This window comes from Nyctereutes procyonoides, unplaced genomic scaffold, assembly GCF_905146905.1.
Source record: "Nyctereutes procyonoides isolate TBG_1078 unplaced genomic scaffold, NYPRO_anot_genome, whole genome shotgun sequence".
In the NCBI taxonomy this organism is placed as follows: Eukaryota; Metazoa; Chordata; class Mammalia; order Carnivora; family Canidae; genus Nyctereutes; species Nyctereutes procyonoides.
In genome coordinates, this window is record NW_026575043.1 from 30834065 (window position 1) to 30861348 (window position 27284).

At 40.2% G+C, this 27284-nt stretch overlaps 1 protein-coding gene across 16 annotated transcripts in view; it reads right to left on the reverse strand.

The window, feature by feature from the left end:
• PCDH15 (protocadherin related 15) overlaps nt 1-27284 on the reverse strand; it is a 739593-nt gene that overhangs the window by 81871 nt on the left and 630438 nt on the right. For all 16 annotated transcript variants that reach the window (XM_055322636.1, XM_055322635.1, XM_055322634.1 and 13 more), the window contains one exon: nt 13043-13170. In XM_055322636.1, coding sequence (XP_055178611.1) covers nt 13043-13170 — 128 coding nt within the window. The remainder of the gene's footprint in view (nt 1-13042; nt 13171-27284) is intronic.

A 27284-nucleotide genomic window follows, 5' to 3' on the forward strand; every position in this document is an offset into this window, starting at 1 on the left:
GCATTTTTAAAATTCTTAAAAAAAAAAAAAAGGTAACAGTCCAAGTGTGTCTTCATCATGATGCTTTTGGAAAAGAGAGATTTAAACATAAAAACGTTGAAAACAATAAATAATAAAACTTTACCTTTATGGCCTTTATGTTTGGTATTCATTTACCTTATTTTTCATGCTCTTGGATTTAGCATATTCATAACATTGGATTAAATGTTAATCAATAGTGACAACGTGAAACTTTCCTAGTTCCCTTAGGGATTCTTGTCACCCAGAGGGAGCAGGGGCCAGCATTCATTTCCTGCCCACAGATGTGTCTGGGTTTTTTATTTGTGTGGTTTTATTTTTCTTCTTTTCTGAACCTTTCATCTCAGTTCCATCCCACAGTCTAATTTTGCTCTAACCCAAATCCACAAAGAACCTGTCCCTCAAAAATGGCTGCTTCTGTACCACCTGGTCAGGGCTCCTCGATGTTCTGAGCACATCACCAGGGCTTTCTAGGTCTGAAGTCACCCTGTTCTTTTCCTGGGATGCCTGTTCTTACTGAGCGCCTAAATCTGTCTCCCGTGACTTCAATCTCTTCCCTCTAGTTGATTCTTCCTACCTAGCTTGGATTCTTCATTTATGCCCAATATCATAGAACAGCAGCCAGGTCTTAGCCTGTGCCCGTGTGCTTTGTGGGAACAGAGATTGGTCAATCCGTTTCCTATCTGTGGGCATGATCATATAATTTTCAGGTCCAAATCTCATCTCTTTGCCTTATGATCCTGGATTCTGGAACCTAGAACCAGATAGAACCATGTGCTTGTTCGGTTGCGTTGTCCCCATCAACCCCATCCTCCACATCTAACCAACTCTATGTCACCATTAGCATTTCTCTGCCACCACCACAGATTACATAGCCAGTCTTCCAAAATAGGCTTCCTTACTAGAAAATGTAAGAAAACTATATAGCATTGTTTCACCAAGCAATAAAAATAATTTTTTTAAAAAATATTTTATTTACTTATTTGAGAGAGACAGAAAGAAAACAAACAGAGGCAGAGGGACAGGGAGAAGCAGACTCCCTGCTGAGCAGGGACCCTGATGCAGGACTCGATCCCAGGGCCCTGAGATCATGACCTGAGCTGAAGGCAGATGCTTGACTGACTGAACCACCCAGGTGCCCCCCCAAAATAGAAAAAAATTAATTATTAACAGAGAAGTAACAAGAAAAATATAACCCCCCTTCTGTAAGAATTATTTTATGTTGCAAGAAGAATCGCTTAAAATGATCAGAAATCTAAGTAAATATCTTCCCTTTGTTTTTGCATTTTTAAATTTTAGTAACATTTTAAAGAACTTTATTTTTTCGAATTATATCTCTAGAGGTAGCCATCGTCCAGATCAAGAAATGGAGCATTATCAGTCTCCTCCCCGCAAAAAAACCTATTCTGATTTGATTAGTTCTTCCTGTTTTTTGAATTTTTTATAAATCGGCTTAGGAAATTTGCATTTTTGTCTAACTTCCTTTGCTCACATTATGTTTCTGAGACTCACTGGTGTTGCATGGGGCCATAGTTTATTCTTTTTCCCAGGTCTATAGGATTCCATTGTAGAAATATACTACAGTTGACGCATGTGGTGTTGCTAGACATCAGTGTTGTTTTCAACTTTTTCAGCTTTTAGATGTTACAATAAGGAATGTATCTCTTATGAGCCTATGTATGCATTTCTGCCGTGTAGAAATTCTGAGTTGGGTTATGCATACGTTCACACTGAATAGAAAATGTCAAACTCTTTTTCATAATGTTGTACGTCCCATCAGCAATATCTGTGAACTCTGGTTGCTGCAAAATTGGGCTTTATCTGTCTCTTCTTTAGCCATTTTGATGAACAGAGGGTGGTCTCTTCTGGTTTATTTTGTAATTCTCTATGAGTTAATAAAATTGAATCCCTCTTTATGTGTTTTCTGCCAATTTTTATATCCTCTTTATGCAGGGCCTATTCCAATCTTATTCCTATCTTTTTATCTTGGGCATTTTGTTTTGTTTTGAATCATCATTTTGTTAGAGTTCTTTATATACTCTGGATTGGAGATCTTTGATATTAGTTTGTAACATATCTTGGGGGCTTTTGGCTTCAGGTGGTAATAAAGTCTTTCAAATTACTATGAACCCCATTGACTTTGTGTTTTTATAGAATACTCAGATCATAAGAGGCCATGACTGCCTAGGGAAAAAAAAAAACCTGGGAACACATAAAATAAAGCAGTGTGAAAAATAAATATGTTTACAAAAACTATCATGGTTACCTCATAAAGTTTCAGGATCTGCTTGGTGGGAATCTCTAGTTTACAGTTTTATTATTCCTATTCATTACAATGTTGCACTGTTGGTGGGGATGCAAGCTGGGGCAGCCACTCTGGAAAACAGTAGGGAGGGTCCTTGGGAAGTTGAAAATAGAGCTACCCTATGACTCAGCAATTGCACTGCTGGGGATTTACCCCAAAGATACAGATGCAGGGAAACACCGGGACACCTACACCCCAATGTAGGATGTCCTACAGCAGAAATGTCCACAATAGCCAAACTATGGAAGGAGCCTTGGTGTCCATTGAAAGGTGAATGGATAAAGAAGATGTGGTCTATGTATACAATGGAATATTCCTCAGCCATTAGAAATGACAAATACCCACCATTTGCTTCAATGTGGATGGAACTGGAGGGTATGATGCTGAGTGAAGTAAGTCACTTGGAGAAGGATGATCATCATATGGTTTCACTCATATGGGGAATATAAGAAATAGTGAAAGGGTTTATAGGGAAAGGAGGGGAACTGAGAGGGAAATATCAGAGAGGGTGACAGCACATGAGAGACACCTGATTCTGGGAAATGAACAAGGGGTGGTGGAAGGGGCGGCAGACGGGGGGTTGGGGTGACTGGGTGATGGGCACTGAGGGGGGCACTTGATGGGATGAGCACTGGGTGTTATACTATATGTTGGCATATTGAATTTAAATAAAAAATATTGTTTTGTGAACTCAGAAATTTCTGCGCCTGTTTTTGTTTTTTTTTTTAATTAAAGTCTTTTGGCACTTCTCAGATGTATAATGACTTATGAACTAACAAAAGTAAATTATGTTCTCTTCATGTACATAATGTTGCTTCAGGCTTGCTGGTTTTCATTAAGGAAAATTCATTAAAACTACTAGGAAGAGTCATTCATTTTTTATGACTTATTTGGACTTAAGTTTTCTTCATAATACATACTAAAGGAATCTAGTATTTTACTCTTCTTACTGTCAATATTAATAGGCAATTCAAAATTAAAATATATTTAAAAACGTATGAATAAAACTTTTTAAAAAGATGATTTATCATTTCTGCTTTGATTGGCATTATAGGTCTTCCGTGTTGGGTCAGTATGACATAAAGTCAAATAGAGATTTAAGGACTTACAGGACATTTTCAGACAAAAGTCATTCTTAATTGTCTGAATTATCTGTGGAATTGTATTTGGAAATGCAGTCCTCACTTTTACAAGGACTCTGAGATTTTTTTTTTTTTGAGGGGGGGGTTCTGAGATTTTTAAGCTGAGTGTCAACATTCTTACCAATGATGGAAGACATGTCCTTGGAACATAATATAGGAGCACACACACAGTCATTGCTGCCCTACGACATATAAAATCTCCTACAAGAAAATGCAAGCTTGACTCAAAAGATGATATTCCACATCCACACCTTGGATTGTTATGCATTTAATCATCCGAAAGACACACAGGCATTAAATAAACTTCTAATCCCAGTAGAGTGTGATCCAACTTTGAAATATATGAGCCACCAATGAACTTGGGAAAGGCAAAAATGATTTGGCCATTCATTGAATAAAGAATTTTCTTTCCATGTATCATGTCCAATGGCTTAAGACCCCATACAAATTCTTCAGGCTCTCCACTTTTAGGGAAATTTCCAGTTATGAGAGCCACTTTTCTTTTTAAGATCTTATTTATTTGTCAGAGAGAGAGAGAGAAAGAGAGCACAAACAAGGGAAGCAGCAGAAGGAGAGGGAGAAGTAGATGCCCCACTGAGCAGGGAGCCTGATGTGGGGCTCAATCCCACGACCCTGAGATCATGACCTGAACAGAAGGCAGACATTACACCGACTGAGCCCCCCAGATGCCCCGAGCACCACTTTTCATCTAGTTTTAAGGACCCAAAGCCTTCCTCATTCTTCAGACACTTATCGCATGGAGAAAAATAGCTCCCTTTTACTTGAAGGGAGAAATCAAGACACTTTTTAATTAAGTCACATTCAAACCAAGAAGTGTAAATGTAGTTACTACCATGTGGATGGGAAGAGTTTTAGATGTCCCTTCTGCGATAATAGGCTGATTTGTATAGAGAAAGAGAAGAGAAAGAGAGTAAAAGTCATAAAAGCAAAATTATTTTATCTGGACATTCCATTTGCAGGAAAAAAAGACATGATCTTGTCCATTTATGCTAATAGTAATGGGACTATGATTTTATATTTGTTCATACGAATAAGCACACATGCTAGGTATCAGAAACTGGCAATGACACTTCACATATCTCAACTTGTACAAGGGAAAAACGCAGGCTTAGACTCCCAGAAACAGAATATTTAGTGATCGTTTGTTTGCGTATACTGCACAGATTTCCAAAATAGGTATGAGGTCGTTTCTGAAACTCCATAAGGTATAACAGTTAAAGGGAAAGATGACAGAGAATAAATAAGCAGAGCATCTCAAAGAAACCAGAGAGAATGTTAGCATGCCACACGTGCATTATATTCATCTTCTAAAATTACTAAAAATGAATCAAATATTTTACTTTCGGCTCCATCCAGCAGACAAACCAAAAAGAAGACATCATTCACTACTACATAATCCAAGATCACACTTGAGCTTAGCCAAAAGGCCTAGAAGCGATAATAATCCAAGATCACAGAAGAGAAGTGTACCAGTTGTTACGAAAAAACAATTTTCTTGACAATTGGAGCCTCCATTGGGGTTAAATAAATGGAAAAGTATGATGGATGCCTGAAATTAAAAAAAAAAAAAAAGTAAACCTAAGCTCCTAATTTTGGCAAGAAGGGAGATTCCCAGGGAAATGAGAGGTCCTGTTATTCTGGGTGTTGTAATCAGGCTCAAGAAAGTTTCATTGAAAGAGTATTTCTACTTATCTGAAAATTGATAATTCATCCACACAGTTCATGGGACGTCTTGACTGAAAAGGCTAAAAGACATGGCTATACGTAAAAATGCACAAATGAAATTTTAAAGAAACACCTATTACATCTCTATTAGATAGAGCGCCGACTTGGGAGAAAACGGTCATAAAATCATCCACCAGCTTCAAGAGGCACAAACCACAGAAACGGTGAGACATACACAGTGCTCTGGATTTCGGAATCAAGTCATCCACACTATGGAGCTTTAATTGGAGCTCTCAAATATGACAGCTCTTTCAGGGCACTTGGCATCTTTTCCCGCCATGCCATCATCCCTTTTTTTTTTTTAACAAATATTTTATTTATTCATGAGAGACACAGACAGAGAGGCAGAGACACAGGCAGAAGGAGGAGAAGCAGGCTCCACGCAAGGAGCCCGGCGTGGGACTCGATCCCGGGAATCCGGGATCAGGCCCTGAGCCAAAGGCAGATGCTCAACAGCTGAGCCACCCAGGCCATCATCCTACTACCAGAAATGGTTAAAGGCTTTAAAAGGCATCTAGTTCAAAGCAACATTTGCATGAGACAAGACAGGAGTGGCCAGGAGAGCTGAAGTGTGATGCGCCACAGAGACTTCATTTCTGGGACCCAATCCAAGGGTTGTGGGCCCGGGGGTGCATCCTGGCTGCACACCTGACTCCCAGTATACCCTGGGAAGGTGACATAGGGCTTCTGTGCCTTTGTGGTCTCATCTTTAAGTCGAGGATAATACAGCAACCTCGTGGAGCTTCCAAGGAGTAGGAGTGAGAAGTGCTTAGAGTACCTAGCATAGTGTAAACATAAGGCACCGGTTGGCTATGGGTACACTGGTCTGGCCTAGCGTGAGGTGCCCCGCTGGGGAGACACGCTAACCCCTCACCAACGGGCTGGGATTGCTTTCCATCAGGCCTGCACGAGCAGACACAGGGCTGGCACCCAGGAGACTTGGAAGCACCGGCCTGACCACAGGCCAACATTACGGCCCCTTCACCCTTGACCTTGCCTCTCCCCTACTTCCACATGCTTGGCCCCCAAGGACATCTGCATCACAAGATGCACACTTTGCCCTTGGCTTTTTTTTTTTTTTTTCTCAACACCATCCTTCTGCTAACTCCTCTTGCCCTGTCTCTCATGCTTCCTGAGAAAATGCAATAAAGAATTAAGGATATGACAGGGAGAACCGTTTCTTTGCTGATGCTTTTTCGGAACTGTGTTTGCTTTTAGGCCATGGCTTTCTTAAATTTGGCTTCTCTAATGGGTCAAAGATGCCGCGTTCATATAGTCTTCTTGACATCCAGGAGGCATCAAGTCAACACTTTAATTCAATCTTTCTGACACTGAGTTTTTCCCATCTGCAACTGGGAGAGAGAGGAACTTATTGAACTAAATTCTGGAAAGTATCCTCATAACTCAGAGGGTTCTTGATCATATTTAGCCCCTCCCTGCATTTGCATTAAGTCAGGCTCTCAGTGGCCATTAAAGAAGACATGCAGTAAACTTGGAAAAATTAGTTACTAAATCAAGTGGTGCTTCTCAGGCCAGATCTGATTTGTTAGCATAATAGAGGGAATCACAATTCACAGAGGCCACGTCAATTTGAAAAGCAATTAGTCGTCTTGTTAATCGCCTCCTAATTTTTCATAGAAACTTAATACATTCTGTTATTTCTGCCACGATTTTACTCCTCACTTCCCAGGAGAAGCAGAGGATGTGGAAGTTATATACATATAATTCCTTGAAAAATGTAAACTGAACTGAATTCTGACTTCAGTGGTTATGGGCTGAGTGACACCTGGAAAGTCACTAAACCTTAGGAACTATTTCCCCCGACAACGCCATAGAGAATCATCGTGCCCACCGTAGACGTAGGTGTTTTATTTGATTACTTATTTGCTTGTATTTGTTTAAATACATCTCACAGGCTAAAATATGAAGAGTTTCTTACAGTTCTCAGAAAAACAATAAAGAAAAAAAATGGCAGGCTATTGTCACTAGTAAAGAGTTACTCATTGATCCACATCTTCCAAAAGACAACGAGGAACCAAAAAGTCCCTGTACACAAGCCCAGCTTAGTCTTACTTAGCTCACACAGAAACTTTTAAATAATATGACAAATACTCGAGAATTTTTCAACTTTGTTTTTATTGGCTATATTGTTGCTCCCAAATAGTTTTTTTTTTCCCCTGTATTCTGGACACTGCTTCTTTGACTTTAAAATATATATATATATATATATATATGTTGCAAAATATTTGCTTTCAGCATATTGCTTTTCTTCTCCTCCTTTATAGCATCTCTGTCGAGGAGGTGGGTTACATGGATGTAAATGAATTTATCGGTCATTTTTTGCCTTAGCACAGGGCATTTCAGGAAGTGGTATTCAACTAATGGCCTCACCCCAAAGTTAAGGGCAGATCTGAATTTCCCGGGGGGTTTTGCCAACACACAGGGTCTGGAGATTTCTGACAGGTACCCCCTGGCGGCCGAGAGCATTAGGGCCAGACCGACGGCTGCAGCCGGTAGCCTATAGCGATGACCCTGGTTCAACACCAGGGTTAACCTAATCCATAAAAATAATCGGACCAATGCAAATCTTTGCTTGGGAATCTGAAAGTCAGATCCCCAATCAACTCAACCTCAAGGGGACGAATGTCACCGAGGAATCTTAGTTTGGGAAGAAAGAGTGGTCATCATCTGCCAACAGTGGAGATGTCCTTCCTTTCCCTTTGTGATTTATCCTCTACTGAGTGGAAAAACCCATCAGATAAAATTTACCATTTTAACCACTTTTCAGTGTACAGATCAGTTGCCTTAAGTACATTTACAGTAGTATGTGACTGTTACCACCATTCCCTTCTACCATTTTTGTTTTTTGTCTTCCCAGCTTGAAGCTCTGCAACCATTAAGTGTGAACTCCCCATCCCACCCTCACCCCCCGACCCATGGGTCCAGGCAAACCAGCATTCTCTTTGCTGTCTCTGCAAATTTGACTCTTCTTGGAACCTCATACAAGTGGGATGATTTGTGTCTGGCTGGTTTCACTCAGCCTATTGCCTTTGGGGTTTATTCATGACCCAGCCCAGGTCAACAGTTCCTTCTTTTGGAAGACTGAGCCCTACTCCAGGGTAGCTACTGTGAGTGATGCTGCTGCTATGAACACCCCCGTGCCTGTTGGCGATCCCGCCCTGGGCTCTCTTGGGTCTATACCACAGGTGACCCTTTTGGCTGATGTTAATTTCTGTATCAAAGGCTGGAAAGACAAATTACTATTGATTTTCTTACTCCCTGCCCCTGCAATGAAAATAACTGATTGCTTGTGACCAGTGGAAATCAATTTTATGGAACCAGTTGCGACTGAGACATCAACACGAAACCATAGTAAATGTAGATATTCCCAATTAATACTCTGTTCTGTGTCCTTTGGACATGACCACAGACATCCTTTGACATGACACGAATGTTCAAATTTTTGAGCCAGAAACCTGATCTCTACATGGATGTATGAATAAAAGTCTTATTTATTTACTTTTTTTTGTTGGTTTGTTTGTTTAGTTACTAAAATGCCAACTCTGAAAGGGCAGAAGACAGTCTGTTTGGTTCGCCTCCGTATTTTCAGCTCATGCTAGGAACATATTACATATATATATTTTTAAAAAATGAAATTTGAAGCCATCTCTAAGCATATTAGATATGCTACTTCAGAGCCTATACTCATGATTTTCTTATACTATCACTTATATTGCATAATTCATTTCAAATAAATGCTCTCATCGTGTTATTTCTACCTTAACGTATTTTTAGTGACACTCTTAATCCACGCTTGGTGTTTTAAGCTAGTAAGTATGGTTTTACTCACTGGTATTTCAAAGTCTCCCCTTTCTTCATCAGGTCTATACATGTGTATCCTCTTCCCCTTCCCACATGTGACACAATTTTTTACATTTAAAATTCGTCCTTACGCATTTCACGGTGAATCACACGAAATTAACTTGCACGTATAGTAGGCAAAATGCTGCTGCATCCCACAGTCACAGTCAGTGGTACGAGAGCCCCCTTCCCAGTCAGGGGGCTGCTTCCCTGTCCTGCTAGTGGTCTTTCCATCCAGAACCCGTGCTGGGCTGGCCCCGAGTCACCACTCTTTCCAATAAGAGTGAATTGAAAAGAATCGCTAACTCACTTCCACTCTGATTAGATTTGGAAAAGAAGATTCCGGGCATCGAGGCTAAAAGCAGCTCCTGAGCGTGTCCACCAATTTAAGATTTATTACTCCCGTCACCCCGAGCTCCCTGCTTTCCATCTGTTCTGCAGACAGGCTGGGTGCTTTCTGCTCTGGGTTACGGCTCCCCATTTCCTCTGGGGCCACACTCAGGCTCTGCCTCCTTGAAGCTTCACTAGATAACATCCAACCACCCCTGAGCGCCATGCAGATCCTTCCTGTTCTTCATGTTCTTTCACCCTTGAAAGGTCTCCTTCCTCCTGAATCCACAAGGCAGTTTGTGCTTTGCTAACAGCATTGATTATTACAGCCCAGACTTGCATCCGTACATCGTTACAGTCCTTTCTCTCCCTCCCTTTCTCGCCCTCTCCTCCCCTCTTCCCCCCTTTCTCCCTCCTTTTCTCTCCCCCCTTTCTCTCCCCATCTTCCCCTCTCCCCCTCCCTTCTCTCTCTCTCTCCCCCCTCTTTCCCTCCATCTCTCTCCCCCTCCTTCTCTCTCTCCTTCACTCTCTCCTCCTCCCTCTCCCTTCCTCCTTCTCTCTCTCTCTCCCCCTCTCTCTCCCTCCCTTTCTCTCCCCATCCTCCCCTCTCCCCCTCCCTTCTCTCTTTCTCTCCATCTCTCTCCCCCTCTTTCCCTCTCCCCTCCCTCTTCTCTCTCTCTCACCCCCCCTCCATTCTTCTTCTCTCACTCATGTGGAATATCACACTGCATAAAGCCAGCTTCCTGGAAAGAACCCGTAACCCAGCAAGAGTGCCCCCTGATATATCAAAGGCAGGGGTGTCCCTCAGGGTTCTCAGGAGTCCTGAAGAGGCAACCAGACCCATCCTGTCCTCTTCATGGTTTAAGTCCATGTGTCCACCCGAAGCACCTGCCAGCACCCAGCTCCTTCTGCCCACGCAGGCCTTTGCCTACTAGGTTGACCCAGATTCCCATTGCACTTCCACCACGAGACCTTCCTAGGGATCCCCTGGAGCCCACTGTCCATCATCAGCAACATCCCCTAAATATCCAGGCTTCTCTCAGCCTATGTCACCTCTCCCTCCTTATTCCTCACCCCAGGAGGCATGGCTTTCTGCAGCTGTCTCAGGCAGCGGCCCCCACACTTTACCAGCACAGAGCCTGGGAGCAGATGGGTGGCAGGTCTCTCTCGGTCTGAACGGAGGCTTCTGGAATGTCACTGCACCTCCTCTGCCCCCCTCTCCCAATCCCTCTGAAGTACATGCCATCATCGGATTATATCGCTCACCAAACAATCTCACTACCGTCATCTATAGGCCTCTTGAAAAGCCCCCCGTGTTAATGGGATATTTTCAAATTTGGCTTCTCTCTCTCTCTCTCTCTCTCTCTCTCTCTCTCTCTGTCTCTCTTTTTAAATCCTTTCCACTACAAGTGCTCTCTTTATCCTAAATGGTCATGTGAAAGTCCTCAGGGCAGTCCATTCCCAGCAGCAACTGACTTTTGATCACTCCCTCTCTTTCCAGTCTTGCTCTTTCCAGGGGGTGCACAGAATGCATCCTCCTGGCATTCCTGTGGCCTCAGGGCGGTGACGCCTCAGTCTCCTTTGAAGGATCCTCTCTCTCCCTGACTCTAAGTGGTGAGTTTCAGGGCTTAGTCTGTGACATCTCTATCTACACCCGTAACCTCAGTGATTTTATCCCAGATCATCATTTCTTCCCTGCATCTCCATCAGCACCTGCAGCTGCCTTGCCATATTAAAGAAACCCCCACACATAAAGTCTCCAGAAGTGAACTCTTGATTTGTACTGCCACGGTACCTGGGGGAGGGGTGGGGACCTATTCGGAACAAAACATCGGGACCATTCTTGGTTTTCTCTAATGCCCCTCGTATGACCCATCGGTGTATCCTCTTGGCTGTCGTTGAGCCCCTCCTGACCATCTCCAGCCTACTCTCACACCTCTCCTGGAAAGTACTGCGTGGGGCACTGCGGCTGCTCTTGTCTGCGATCACTCTTAACCACCTCCACTCGAACCCTGCACAGCATCCCGAATGATCCTGTTATACCAGATTATGTAATGCCCCTGAACAAAACCATTCAAAGACTTCCTTTCCAACACATCTAGGATAAACCCCATATTCTAGTCCCAGGCTACATTTCCAATCTCCTCTCCCACCAGTCTTCCAGCCATGCTCACCTCCAAGCTCCCTCTGGCTTTGGGGACTTGAGAGTGGAAGGAGCAGAACCTCCTTACCTAGGAACCCACAAGTCTTGCTCTTGACCACATGACTTGGTGTTGAATACCTATGGATTTTACCCACCAGTTATTTGTTTCTTTCACTAGTTTGTATTACTTTGTTTTTGAACTGCTCCATGTCCAAGTTTAAGAATAATCCATCCGGTCAGTACTCCAAAAACATCTGCTGACTAAATGAACAAATGGAATCGATCAAGAGTTCCTAGGACTAAAACATAAAATAGGATACAAATCAGCTCCTTTGTAGTTGCTTTTCACTTGCGAATCCTAATGTGGCGTGGATATAATGTGATTGACAGATTTGTGGCTCTCAGGGGTGATTCAGATCAGGAGCCAGTATCTGGAGCTCTGAGCGAGCTGTTCTGCAAGCACACTCCACACGTACCTTTGCTTGGTTGACTGTCCTCTTCCATGCTCAGTGTGCATAAGATGATAAAGCTACATGTAAGAAGGGCTCTAATCACGGTTCTCCAGGTAACGAGAAAAGAAAGCCAACCAACCGCTCATGAGTGCAGGTAGAGGCAACCAACAGCCGGATTTGCTCAGGGTAATTCAGCTTTCATGTGTGTATGTTAATAGCTATTCAGGAAAATACTTTTAAAAAACTTTCAGAAAAAAATAACTGTAATGAAGAGTCTGAAAGGCTCTAGCCTCTAAACTTTCTCCCCAACTCAATCCAGTATTTATCAATTTCTCAGTAACAAACCTATCGCAACTTTACGTACCGCTAATCATTTACAAAATCTTTCAACATATTTGGTGATAACTAACTGGAGGCAAATGAAAAATGATCAACTTTGGTCCTGGATATTGTGCTTTTTAAAAATTCTAAGTAGGTTTGTGATTTTTTTTTTCTGACATATCTGAGGGTTTTTTTTTTAACGTTTAGTAAATTGCTAAAATTAGTAGTTTTATGTTTTACATTCATTCCAGATTTTGAATTTTAAAAAATATTGCAGAAAAAAATACTTATTACATTATTTCTTTTTTTTTACATTGTTTCTTCTATTAGAAAACAGCATTTTTTTTTTATTTTATAACAGCCACTAGATACTCTCACTTTCAAATCTTTGGAGTTATCCTGAATTAAACCTATGAGAGGCATAAAAATCTACTGACAGCCATATGTTTTGGTGACTTCATATCTTATTCTGTATAAATTACCATAAGTAATTTTTCCTATTTTCGTAGCAAAAATAAACCATAAAAGTTGCACAATGTTCTCCTCATAATTAATCTGTATTTAGTTTGCCTAATTAAACTCATGTATCTTGGAGTTCCAGACTTTTGTTTAAACAACATGAATAAGGACTCAGTCAATACAAACTACATGGTTACAGTTTATCTGCAGAGTCTGAGCTCTTTGTTTTAACTTTAACTCGGTATCTTAATAAATTTTCTCATACCTTAACTCTGAGCACAGAAGTAAACATTCTTGCATCTTCAGATACACCTCCAATGTAGAATTTTTTCTGAAACACTGGGGGATGATCATTTTCATCCTGAATCTCAATATACACTTTAGCCGTATTGCCTGGAGGATAAGAAATAATATATTTTTAATTGGCTATTCACTAGAAAAAAATGCACTGGAGTAAATACTAATTACACTTATTTTTTTTTCCCCTCTGAAACAATGGAAATGGCTTAAATCAGAAAATCATTCCTGAAAGGCATGTCTAATATCCCAAGGTCCACAGAGGACACGGATAATGATGCTTCTGGCGTGATAACGTAAAGTTGTTGTTATTTCTTTTAATTACAATGTCTTGGTAATTCATTTTACTTGATTTAATAGGCACTAAAGTATTGTGTTTCCCTAATTTTAATGAACCAATTTGACTGTTCATTCTCACAGTCATAAACACTACCAACTACGCCGAAGTGACACGCATATATAAACTCCTTATGAAATAAGCGAAACTGCCATCAACTCAAAACAATACTTTTTCTTAAGTGTAAAACTAGCAACAATATTCTCTTACTTTAAAAGTGGGCAATATATATATATATTTAATTTTAGGGTAAACAGTGGTTGGGGGAGGGACATACTTCCACGAAAAGAAACCAAGTTTAATCATATGTTACAGGCTATCATTCACCCACTGAACAGACGTAGCTGGAGAGATGACTGTGTTGTGACTCATCAACACCGGGTGTGTAATGTCTGCCAGCGAAATATGCCATAAAGACATTTCATCCCCAAATGTTAGAATCTCACATCATCATCCTTTTAACAAGAAATGTCAAGAAATTTAGCACCTGTCACTTGTCCACGAAAGACTCTTTACAAATAATCCAATATGTAAAAATAACTCAGGGCTGCCTAGGGGACCCAGTTGGTGAAGCATCTGCCCTCAGCTCAGGTCATGATCCTGGGGTCCTGAGGTCAGGCCCCACATCAGGCTCCCTGCTCAGTGGGGAGCCAGCTTCTCCTCTCCCTCTGCTTCTCCCTTTGCTAATGTGTTCTCTCTCTCTCTCTCTCTCTCTCTCTCTCTCTGTGACTCTTAAATAAATAAAATCTGAAAAAAAAGTTTAAAAATAACTTACAAACCAGAAAAAAAAATGAGGACTAAGTGGGTAAACATTTTTTTAAAAGGTAGATTCAAATTATTATCTATATCTATATATATATATTTGGATGTCTTACCCATGTGAACTTTCCTCTTATGTTTCAATTAGGACCAAATATAGGGCAATTGAGCTACAAATTATTTTTCAGGGATACTCTAGATTTGTTGCTTCTTCATATCCCCAACTACAACTAATTAACACCAGTCTACGAGCACAGTAGGTACGTTGTGCATGTACAATATATCTGCGTGGAATAAATACCTAAAGGACTAACCTGCATTGTCTTGGAGAGAAGTGGGCTTTTTGGGGCTTTGTACTTGCCCTGAGAAAGGTCAGAGAGGTGAGGGAGTTGCTGTATCTGTGAGGTTTTAACACTATACCCTGCTGCTACCCACTGAGTTACCCTCTTCTGGTCTCTTCCTCACCACCCCTGAACTGGGAGAGTCAGAATCAAGAGATGAGTGTTCTAGGGGGATGGAGAAGGTGCCAAAAGGGAAGCAGGGCTAATGGCAGAGTGCAGTGCGTTCCCCATCCCGCAGCGCGGGGACCCGGAGCTGTGCCCTCTCGGCCACCAGCGGAGCTCATCCAAAAGGAAAACCACTTTCATCTTAGTAGCTGACCATTTTATGTCCGGAATCAAAGGACCTAACTGCTCTAAATTTAATATTTTTCTTAACAAAAGGAATTCTAAATTACAATATCACCTTTAAACTTTTTTGTTGTTGTTGTTGTTCTTAATGACATTAGTCATGGTCCCTGTTGGCAATCCTTGAAAAAGTAAAGGTGGATTTTAAACTCACTGTAAAGGCATAGATTTATGCTCTGAAACTTACCTACTTTTCTCCTGACACTTTCTAAGATGATGACAGAAGGGTAAAGCCCAGGCACAGATGTATAATGCCGTCGGAAATAATCTGTGCTTTGGCAAACCTTTTAAAAAGCTAATATTTCCTTAGGTATTGGGGAAAATAATGTGAGAATCAGTGTTGTAACTTTAAGTGACAATTACATGCTAATAAAAGGATTACATGAGTACATTTTATAAATTCCAGAGACACTGCAGTAAAAGCATTCTTTAAAGTATCAGTTTAGTTACTAACCTGTTACTACAAATCTCTAAAATTAACATCCTCGGAAACATCTAGATACATATGTACTTACACTAATGATATTCAATTGAGTGCAAATTTTCTGTGAAATAATTTATCCAACTTTAACAACTGGACTAAAGTTTTTGAAGGTTTCCTTTTATAAAATACTCATCCCACAAATATCATTATTACCACGTAAGATACCATGCTTCCATATCAACTGTGCTTAAGTCCACATTTGTTGTGAGACTGGTACAGAGTTTAACCATCTTTCATTTGGTGCTTTAAATAAATCATAAAATAAATTGTGATAGTAATTCCATGCCATAAATTATATGAGGAGAGCAAGCACGATGATGGGAGAATAATAATCAGAGGACTGAAATACTGGTTTAAATTTTTCTTGTAATTTTCATCTGTCAGGTTTGGGCATCTTTGACTTAAATAATAATAATAATAATAATAACAACAACAACAATAATAATAAATATACGTCTATGTAACATACCTACTTCTCTAAATTGTGGGTTTTTTTTTTTTTTTTTTTGGTTGCTTTTCTTCTTACCTCTAACGTCTTTCCAAACATGATACAGGTTAGTTTCTCTTCTTGACTTTTGAAATATTTGCCTAACAACCCTGCAGTTTAATACAATTGTACTGGGATTGGATCATAAATCTACGCTACTGAACTGCATAATTTCTAATTCATCTGCCCAAAAAAAGAAATGGGAAGAATATACTACAGATATTTTATATATACTCAGTATATAATGCTATCGAGTTCCATGGAAGTCTGTCTCATCTTGGGCTATTTTTATGCCCAATAACTCTATCATCATCACTACCACCTTTCTGCATTTCACCCACTGGAGTTTTGTACAACCACAATTTAATTTTATTACTTTTATTTTTTTAAGGATTTTATTTTTCAGTAACCTCTACATCCAACATGGGACTCAACCCACAACCCCGAGATTGAGAGCAGATCTCCACCCACTGAGCCAGCCGGGTACCCCCCAAATTTCATTGAAATAGAAGAAACAAAAGCAGCACCAAAGAGTGGTGAATAGTATTAATAATTCCTTTTTACATGTATAGGAATCTATTTAAATATATTTTTTCATTCTAATCATGACTTTGTCCAAATTTAAAACCATCAACATAAACATTTTATTATTTTGACAGTTCCTTATTTCTCATTAGAAGTTGAACTTACACCCAGATTCATTGGTTCACATGGCCCTCCCATATTTAGCCAAAATTCAACACTGGGAGCTAATGGTTACTGGGCAGTTTGCAGCAGGCACTGTTCCCAGCTGCACAGGAAAATCCAATCGTATCAGATGGAACTATTATCACAACTACTGGTATTCTCATCTTCGGATAGAAAACCAAAATGAGGATGCTTGGGTGGCTCAGTCGGTGAAGCATCTGCCTTGAGCTCAGGTAATGATCTCAGGGTCCTGGGGTCGAGTCCTGCATCGGGCTCCCTGCTCAGCAGAGCATCTGCTCCTCACTCTATCCTTCCCCCCTAGTTGTGTGAAAAGAAGTTTCATATTTGTTTGCAGGCAACACTTATTTATTTATTTATTTATTTATTTATTTATTTATTGCAAATAACACTTTAAAGATTATAATCACAAACACCTTGCATTTCTTCATTTTCTTACAAGGAGCCTCTCCATCTAGCAGGTACCGGCCATGCCCAAGATGCCCTCACAGAGTCCCTGCCGGTCACTTCATCCCTCTTTTGTTTCAGATCCACACAGCCCTCAACACTGTCCCTTTAGTCCGGTATTTGTGATTTGATTCCCCCATCAGGATAGGAAGTATTGGATGGCCTGTTCTCTATCACATTTCTATTGAACAAGCAAACACATAAATACATGAACTGATTAATAAATTTTAGTATTTTGCCTTTGCTGGTGATGACTCCAGTCCAGTCATCCCCCTCAGGATGATAAGTTTTCTGAGTTCACAATCTGCTGTGTGAAACAGAGTCCTCTCGTGTGCCTGGATTTACCTAGACCCACTTTTTGAAATGTCCTCTAATGGTCAGTTGTCAAGTTGAGTTAGAAGTTAAAAGAATTACATAAAGGATACAGTTCCTAAGGTATAAAATGAAGTGGGGAGGCTTGAGGATGAATCGGCAGGCATTTTGCCAAATAAAGTAAGTCAGACAGACAGACAGACACTGTATGATCTCACTCACATATGCGATGGGGACAAGTAGAAATTATGGAAACAGAGACCAGACTGGCTGGAGAAGTGTGGAGGTGTTGTTGGTCAAAGGGACAAATGTCAGTCACCAGAAGACTCAGTTCTGAGGCTCTCGAGTACCCCACGGGGACCACAGTTTATCATCCTGCCTTGTATATCTGCTGAGAGTAAATCTTAAATGTTGATTATGTTCTTAAATGAAAACATTTAAGATTTTCACAACACACATGCACATATGCACACGTGCCAGTGAGTTAATGGATGGTAACTATGTAAGCTGGTGGATGTGAGAACTAACTTGATTGTGGTAAATCATTTCACTATATCTCTATCTCTATCTATCTATCTATCTATCTATCTATCTATCTATCTATCATCTATCTATAAAATCACTGTATTGTACACCTTAACAATTGTATTGCCAATTATACCTGATAAATCTGGAAAATAATTTGGATAGATCCAACCAAAGAATATAAAACAAATACTGGGCAATTACAAAATAAATAAAATACACCTGGATGGTTTAATCCCTAGAGTGATGTTCACTTAGATTTTCTGCTTCATGGACATACAGTGTGTATAACAGCATCGCTTCTTTGGCTTGCACGTTTTCACGACGTTTGTGTCTTGGTCTTCCACCAAATTTGGGTTTTGATTATTTCAGAAATCCAAGGCAGAAACTTGGAAACAACTCTGGGGCTAGTGCACTAACCAGATTTTTTGAGATGTATCGTCATGCCAGGCTTATATATTCTCCAATGATTCTACTTCAGAGAACTTTCAAAATGCTTGGATTACCAGGTCTACTTCATTATTTTGCTGGTGCCCAAAAAAAAAAAAAAAAAAAAAATTGATTTGTTCCTCATGAAATCACTTGCAGCCACACACCTTTCTAAGCTGCTTTTCCATTGATACTGTTTTTGTATGTGCTTTACTGACAAATTAATTCTTGAGAAGCACAGTGACTCCCACACAGTAGGTGTTCAATAAATGTTGATTTAGATTGGAATCACTACCACCCGCCTCACTCCCAGTAGCCAATTAAATAAAATGAATCATTTTATTTTATCCCCATAAATGAAATGGGATAATATATTGCAGGCCCTTAGAAATCATCGTACCAAACAAATGCCTGTTGCTGTTACAATTAAGGGTACCTCTCTTAAAGATAACAGATTTTTTTTAAGATAACAGATTTTAAAAAATATTGATATTAGGAAAATACTGACTCTGAAACTATCTCATAATTCTATGGGCTATTTGGAATGACTTTGAGGATTTATGGTATTTATACTCTTGTCAATTTTCTCTGTGTTCCTTTGCCCTAGTTTATATGCCAGATAAATGACTGGTTCTTTAGATAAAGTAGTGTTTAAGAACAAAAGGATCATCTGAGATAAGAACTTAATCTGATCTTACTAAGGGGTTTATGGATAGTTATTCATTTAAGAAAATAAGCTTTGATTTAAAAAAAAGCACAGAAGTATGTTTTGGTATGTACATTAGATGGAATTTGCAGCAATACAATATATTTACATGCTCTTCAGAAAAACAAATTATTAAGTATGTTAGAGTGAGCAAAACCGCTGTTTTTTTTTATTTCTCAGCTCTCTGCAAGAATTGTATTTAGTTGTATTTATACACACCATTTATTTTCAGTAGCTAGGCAGTGAGAGAGATTGAATCTTTTGAGGTTCATTTTAATAGTTCTGTAATTGAGCTTTGACGTTGATTTAATTAGCCTTTGCATGATTTTAATTGCTTGTATCTGAAACATACATTTTGTGTATGTGTTTGCCAAAAGGGGAAAATCCACAGTAAGGAAATAACCACCTGTAACCACCGACTTTAGAAATGGACACTCAGATTACTATAATATATCCTTGTTTTGGGGCTAAGTCTTTTAGCCAAGAAAATGATGACATTGACAATTCTACGATGACAGTGATGGGAGATAATCAGAAGAGTAATATTCTCAATATCAACCGGTTTGGCTTTGTATTCATATAACATATTTTCCCATTAGGAACATTTAATGAAGTTTCCCTGTAAACACCAACCAGAAAAACAGAAGCTAAGAATGCAATACTGTTTCTCTTCATTGGTTTCGCTAGCATTTTGCGTTAATCCTGTGAGACCGAATTGATGCATTTAGAGGCTTTGCCAGGCAATGATTATGACTTTTAGCTCAGTCTGTTTCCAACAAGAATAAACAGAATAAGCATTATTTTAATTCATTTGTGTCTATTAAACTCCAACTCTCTCCACAGATCAGCTTAATAATATAGGCCCTATAAGCAAAAACTGCTGTAGTTGTGAGCCAGCAATAAATAAGCATCAGCTGTAGATCAGCTGTAGAGCCAGAGTCTGGGTCAAATCCCAATAATAATCCACGTATGCTGTGTGACCCTACACAGGTTACTGAGCTTCTCTGAACTACGGTTTCTCACCAGTAACACGACAGCAATCATATGGAGCCAACTAGATTAAATGACCAAATACATGGTGGCCTCCTGATTCTCAGGGCGGAGAGGGGAAGTATTAGCAAATTGATATTATCATAGGAAGGAGGAAGAGTACCAATGCCATGGAATTTAAAAGTAAGATTTCCTAGCACTGAATTAAGAAAGAAAATTGTTTTAATGGGCAGCCCGGGTGGCTCAGTGGTTTAACGCCGCCTTCAGCCTAGGGAGTGATCCTGGAGACCTGGGGTCAAGTCCCATGTCAGGATCCCTGCATGGAGCCTGCTTCTCCCTCTGCCTGTGTCTCTGCCTCTCTCTCTCCCGTCTGTGTATTCTCATGAATAAATAAATAAAATCTTTAAAAAAAATAAAATTGTTTTCTTATGGGATATTATCGAGGGAATATCAAATAATGTATTAGGAATTACACTTTTTTTCCCCTGCAAATAGAAGAATTTAAGTAGTACTGAAATAATATTGGAAATATAGTAAAAGGGCCTCATTAAATATCCATACCTTCATTTACATGACAAGACTACAAACTTATGGAACTCATTTTGAAGGGCTCTCTTTGAGAAAAATACACAGTATTTGACATAAAAATGTTTTTGCTGACATTATGAGCTTAATATTAATCATTTTATCCCAAAATGTAGAACCATAGCTGAGAACAAATAGTTATGCTTGAGCAGACTATTAAATTAACTTTATATGCTTTTTTAATGTACAGTTAAAAAGTATACTTTAAGCCTAAAGCTGTTTTTTTTTTAAATTTTAACTTTTTTAAGGTTTATTTATGAGAGAGAGGAGGAGGAGAGAGAGAGTGCGTGAGTGAGCTGGGGGAGGGGCAGGGGGAGAGAGGGAGAGGGCAAATCTCAAGCCAACTCTCTGCAGAGTGCTGGGCCAACCCAGCGCCCCATCATCTCTCTGCTGCTCAACTGACTGAGCCCCCAGGCGCCCTAATTAAAGCTGTTTTATTTACATAGAAGCAATGGCTGATAATTTGGTAAAATATCTAACTAAAGAGACAAAAACCAAGCCAACAAACAACAAAAAATCGTGTCTTGGAAATGCAATTTCCTAAGCACTTGAAAAGTAAATTGACTGTAGTGAATAATGTCACATAGGCAGCCTTGAATACATAACCCCAAACACACACACACACACACACACACACATGCACAACCAGGAAGAAATATCAACTAGTCTTCCTGTGTCTAAACAGGTAAAGAAGAATCCACCAAGAAGAAATTAATAAGCCAACTCTGTCTTACCATATTTTAATGGGAGAGAGAGAGAGAGGCGCATTCCGCCCCGTGGAATAGTTTCTCTGCACTAGCTGATTTCTTTCCAATATCTCTTTTAAAATCTCCTAAATGATCCATGAAATAGATGCTGTCATTTCTGCCTTTCAGATTAAGAAACTGGGACTGAAAGAGATGAAGTCAACTTCTGTACGGGAGAGCCAGACGTTCCTTCCAAGCATGGCTGGAATTCATATCCATAACAAAAACAGAATTTCTAAAAAAACCAGGTAACTCTCCTTGAGAGACGACAGATAGCCTCCCCCCACCCCACCCCAGGTTCTAGAATACAGGCCAGCAAATAGTAGAAATGAAATGAAAGATTTCTGAATGAAAAGATAAGTCTGTTTTGGGGGCAGACCATTGCAGTCACCTCCTGTACAGTTGGTTAGAAGTCTAAGAATAATGGCCAATGATTTGAAGGATTTACAAACGTGGGGTGGGGGGGATTCTGAAAGAGGAGAAAGAGTGGTGTTAAAAATAATATGCTAAAGTATTTGATCGCAGCGCAGACATCGGCCTCTGCTCCCTGTGCAGTAATAGGTACATATTGCATTAGTTTCCTGCTGTTTCTGTAGTCAGTGCTCACACAACACAAGTGTATTAGATTATTATTATGGTTTTGTAGGTCGGGGTGGGTCCTCCTGGGTCAAAAGTAAGAGGTGGGCGGGTCTGCAATCCTCCCTGGGGGTTGTTTTCTTGCCCTTTCCTTCCCCAACTGCCTCCCTGCCTGCACTCCTTGGCTCCTGTCCCCTTTCATGTTCAAAGGCACCTACGGCCAAGCCAGGTGAGTCTTTCTCCACCTCCATTACCCTCACACTGATTTTACTTATAGGGACCCTTATAATCGCATGGAGCTCAGATAATCCCGCATAAGCAATCCATCTTGGATACTGAGCTGCTGAAACTTCTGGGGACCCCTTTGCCCCATAAGGCAGCTTATCCACCCCTCTGAGGCTCAAGACACGGGCATCTCTTGGTGGAGGAAACATTCTTCAGCCTACAAGAGGTATACTGGTGCTTTTATTTTAAAAAAATGTAAAATTCAGGCAAGACACTGTATTTATGAAACAGGAAGGTTTTAGGGTGCTGGCCAATGACAAATTCAAGAAAAGCAAAATTCTGGGATATTGCAAACACGGCGATAACTGTGGCTTTTTCCATTTACAAACAGCATTATTGGCTGCAGTCGTTAACAGAGGGACTGACCTGTGTCTCCCCTGCCTTCATATGACAAGGCCCCAACCCCAGATGTGACTGTATTTAGAGATATGGCCGTTGTGAAGGTAATTAAGGTCACATGAGGTCATAGGGTAGGACTCTGACCCATAAGGATCAGAGTCCTTGTAAAAGGAGACCAGAGAGCAGCACACTCTCCTTCCATCCCCCCCCCCCCCCACCCATCTCTCTGTCTCTGTCCCTGCCCGTCTCTCCTCACCATCCCCTGTGAGGACACAGCAAGAAGGTGGCCATGTGTGAGCCTGGGGGGGGGGGGAGGTGTCGCCAGAAACCAACGCTGGTGTCACCTTGATCTTGGACCTCTAGCCTCCAGAACTGTGAGAAAATGCATTTCTCTTCTGTAAAGCACCTGGTCTGTGGGATTTTGCTATGCGGGCCTGAGCACACTGGTATAAGGATGATGCTAACTCCTGAAAAGTTGCGACATTCCTGAGCTAAACGCTTTTCTGTGCATTACTTCAATGTATCCCCATACTAACTCCGGCATCGATTATCCACATTTTATCCATACAGATAATGGGCCTTGGAGGTTTTAGGATCACACGATCGGAAGACGCAGAAGATTCAGACCCGAACCCCTGATGACATATATTCCTAACCTCCCTTCAGTGGAGGCCTCCTTCAGTATGGCCTCCCTTCAGTGTGGGTGGTTTTAAAAACCTAATGTAATTCTTAAACCTCTCTTAGAGTTTGTGATTTATGGGGAGCTAGGACATTCTGGGTCAACTGGCATAAGTTTTTAATTTATATTTAGGCATATGTACATTTATGCCTAAAACCACAGAAAGAACTGGCAGTTTACTCAGCGATGTCTAAGGTTTTTCAAGTTTTTAGAACTGTCCCAGTGGCTGAGCATATAGTGATAGAATAGGGCAGGCAGGGAGAGCAAGGCCGCTTCTCAAATGCATCAGGAAAATGGTTGGAAGACTACAGAGATAATCCGGTTTAAAACTAAATCTGCCCGGTGGAAGTGTTTCTACACATCCTTTGCTGAAAATATCCTTCACTCCTGCTTCATGGGAACTTTGGGCAAAGTAGAAACACCATGACTTCAAAATAGGAAATCTGGAGGCACCTGGGTGGCTCAGTCAGCTAAGATCCTGACTCTTGGTTCCGGCTCAGATCATGAACTGACCTGCAGGATCGAGCCCCGAGTCAGGATCCATACTGGGTGTGGACTCTGCTTAAGATTCTCTCTCTCTCTCTCCCTTTGCCCCTCCACCCCTGCTCAGTCATTCTGTCTCAAAAAACAAAACAAAATTAAAAAAAAAAAAAAGAAAAGAGAGAGAGAGAAAGAGAGAGAGAAACCTCTTTTCCACATACTGCATACTGGAGTACTTTTGAATGAATTCGGACATGAAAAAAGCCCTGATTTTTGTTCATTTATAACATTGTTGAAAACCAACAGGATTACTTTGGTCATGAAATATTATAATAGACACGTGCTCATCATCACCATAAAAAGGTAAAGCAATAAAATTGTCCATAAAAACTGAAAAGTGTTCTGGCCATAAATGCTATTTTTTAAAACATGTACATAGCAGGTAAATTCTGTATATACAAGTACTTAGATATGCACCATATGCATATATCTGGATAGACATACGTGAAATAATAATAACCAATAAGTATGCATATTGGTTTCTGGCCCTGGCTCCTGACACAGAGCTCCTAAAACCCCGTGAAAACAGGGGCACTAGGCGAATCTTTTCATCTGACACTTATGCTTTGACCCCCTTTCCCGACACCAAGCTCCTAAGGGAGACCTGATTTCCTGAGTGATGGGAGCATCTGACACTGGCTTCTAAACTCCTGGGGATTCCTGGGTGAAGGGGAATGTCTTCTGCTCTAGGGAGGGTGACTCCTGGTGGGCTCCAGGGTGGTGCGGGTCACCTGGAAGGCTCAGCCATCATGAGAAGCTGGGAGGCCTCAGGCCCACCACCTGTTCTCTGGGGAGGGCAAAGGGGCTGGAGATGGGATTGATGACAATCGTGCCTTTTATGTGACCTGCTATTTTCAGTCAGCATCGGAAGTAGAGGCAGACTCCTGGGGCCCAGCCTGACATGTGGGGCCTGTTGTAACGCTGGCAGGTGTCAGAGTCGAACTGTGGGACATCCAGCTGGTGTGGAAGAGGATTGCATGAGTGGCAAACACACATATCTGGCATCAGGGGTGTTTAAAGTGTGGCAGGAGCATGAGAGCGAACGAGAAACACACACTCGGAGTGTGCTTTCCTCTGGTCTAGGGTGAGGATCCTGGCAAACTTACTTGATCAATATAATAAATCATTTAGAAAGAGGGAAAAAAAGGACTTTACATCTTTAGCATCTACATCAGTACCTGGATTTATCATTTTGGGGTAAATACAGCTTTGGAATTTTTTGTGAAAATTATGGATCACATCTCCATAAAAAGGACTAGTGGTTATCTGAGTAAAGATTTTGCATTTTTAGAGCAGTCCTCGACTCCAGGGATCTCAGATTAAGAGCAATGGCTGCTTCTAAATGCCACTTGGAAAACAAACTAGATTTTTCAGTAAAGTGGAAAGTGGTAAATAAATCATGATATGTGCACATGGTTGGATATTAAGCAACCAAACCACTAAAATGATGTTTTTTGAAGGGTATTTAATGCCATAAAACTATTTTTGATGTAACGCCAAGCAGAAATACAAAGTCCAAGATTCTAAACAGAAGACTGCATGATCAAAATGTGCATGTGTGCAGCCACAGAAAAAAGGACTGAAAAAAACATGGGCATTTTAAAAACACTCAGGAGTGTAGAATTATAGATTATTCTCTTCTATATATATTACATTTCATGTGGCAATCATACTTTTTATAATTAAGAGAAAGTTAATGTTAGGTATGTTGAAAGGAGAAAAGGAAAACAAATAATGAAAAACATAATGAAAACTCTTGAAAGAAACTTCATTGATTCCTTTATAGGCCTTTCCCAAAATATCACGTCTTGTATCTAAAGAGCCTGGGGAGACGCTGTGTGCATCTCTACTTTTTCTGCACGGACAGCTTTGGCAGATGCTAGTCAAGCATGTATTTTTCCCCTCAAATAAAATGAATTTGTTTACTTGTTTGCTTGTTTGTCTGTAAGATGATATTTCCCAGGCATAAGTGATTTACACGTGAACACTTAACCAAAAAGCAATGAATAAAGAGAAAGGTGACCTTGCCCAACACAATCTAATTACTCTTTATCTGTAGATCTTGGCTTCACTCATTAGTCATCTGCTGCACAACATATTTAATAATTAGGCTTTTGCAGAAATTTTAGAAGCAATTTAACAACCATTTAGTGCAACAAACAGACTAAATTTAGTCCTTAGAAAGTACTTAATGAATACTTGTCAGATAGGGGTTCTTGGTTCTTGCACCATGTCATTACATGCAAGCATTATCTTTAATCTCTTCCAAAACTTCTCAGAGGAAAAATAACTTTTTGAAGCAACATAAAAATGTAAACTTTCAGAGTTCAAGTAACCAGCTACTTAAACATTCAAGCATCGGTCACAGTATAAATGGAAGTTAAATTTTCATTATGATAGAACAGGAAACCAACCTAGCGCTGTAACTCAAGTAACATGTCTCTCTTCAGTCAACCACATTTGGGTCCTAAATTGATTTTTGAAAAAGTAGAGTAGAATTTTTCTTTTTTTTTCTTTTTTTTTTTTTTTTTTTTTGTCTGCCCGGCATCCCTTCCTCTTTTATTTTGGACATGAGACTCCATCGTTTCCACTTTGAGTTACTACGTTACTACTATACCTCCCTCTGTCTTATACAAAGGAACTGTCATCCACTGCTCTACACTCCACTCTTGTTCAAGGGAACATGTCTCAACCCAGGTTAATCAGTTCCCCCCTCGATCTCTGGACTTTTGGGCTGATTGCCAGTTGCTTGAAGGTGTGTGACCCCAGGTGTCTTGATGGCACCTTCTCAAAAAAAAAAGCAGTGTTTGAGTTTCTGGTGTTCTGTCCTTCCTCAGATCCTACTCAGCTTCTCCTTTGATTATGCAAGCCACCAAGTACTCTTCTGATAATTTAGTTTTAGTATAAGTCAGTCAGAGGAGATTTCTTGCTTCTGACCAGTTAGGAACAATCAATTTAGTCCACGTCAGAGAATGGTGACCATATCTTTCTACCTAAATGGAAAGGCTGGATTTTCTCTCTCTAGGTACCAAAAGACATTCTTAAACGCAAATCTTCCATTCAGTGTTGCAAAACTTAAGTATTAAATTTTAGCATATTTTCTCCTTTGTCATCATGGGCGATTACATTATTTCTACCACCCTTTTTGGGAAAACGTTGTCCAGTGTTTTGTATATACATTATCTGGTTGTCAATCAAGATAAGGATATTCAAATCTAAAAATGCCAAAAGATGGCCTGACGACATTTCTAACATATCACAACCAATAATCACTGCTTATATGAAGAAGTTTTAGAGAAATATGGAATTTGTCTATGTAATATAGTAGTAGGAGAATATAGAATAGTTACAGCACTTTTATGTGATTTCAGTGTCACTTAAACATATCACAGCTAGTAATAACAATAAAAACAATACTGATAATAATTACTATAAGTTTTTTCATTGGGTGTTGCCAATGTTTTAATAAGTATTTTTCAGATATCACTTTGCTTAAAATTCTCAAATAGACATATTTCTTTTCATATAGTGTTGAAGATTCCAGAACTTAAAGATGCAAGTCAAGATCAGAGATGTATGGAATCCAGGCCTGT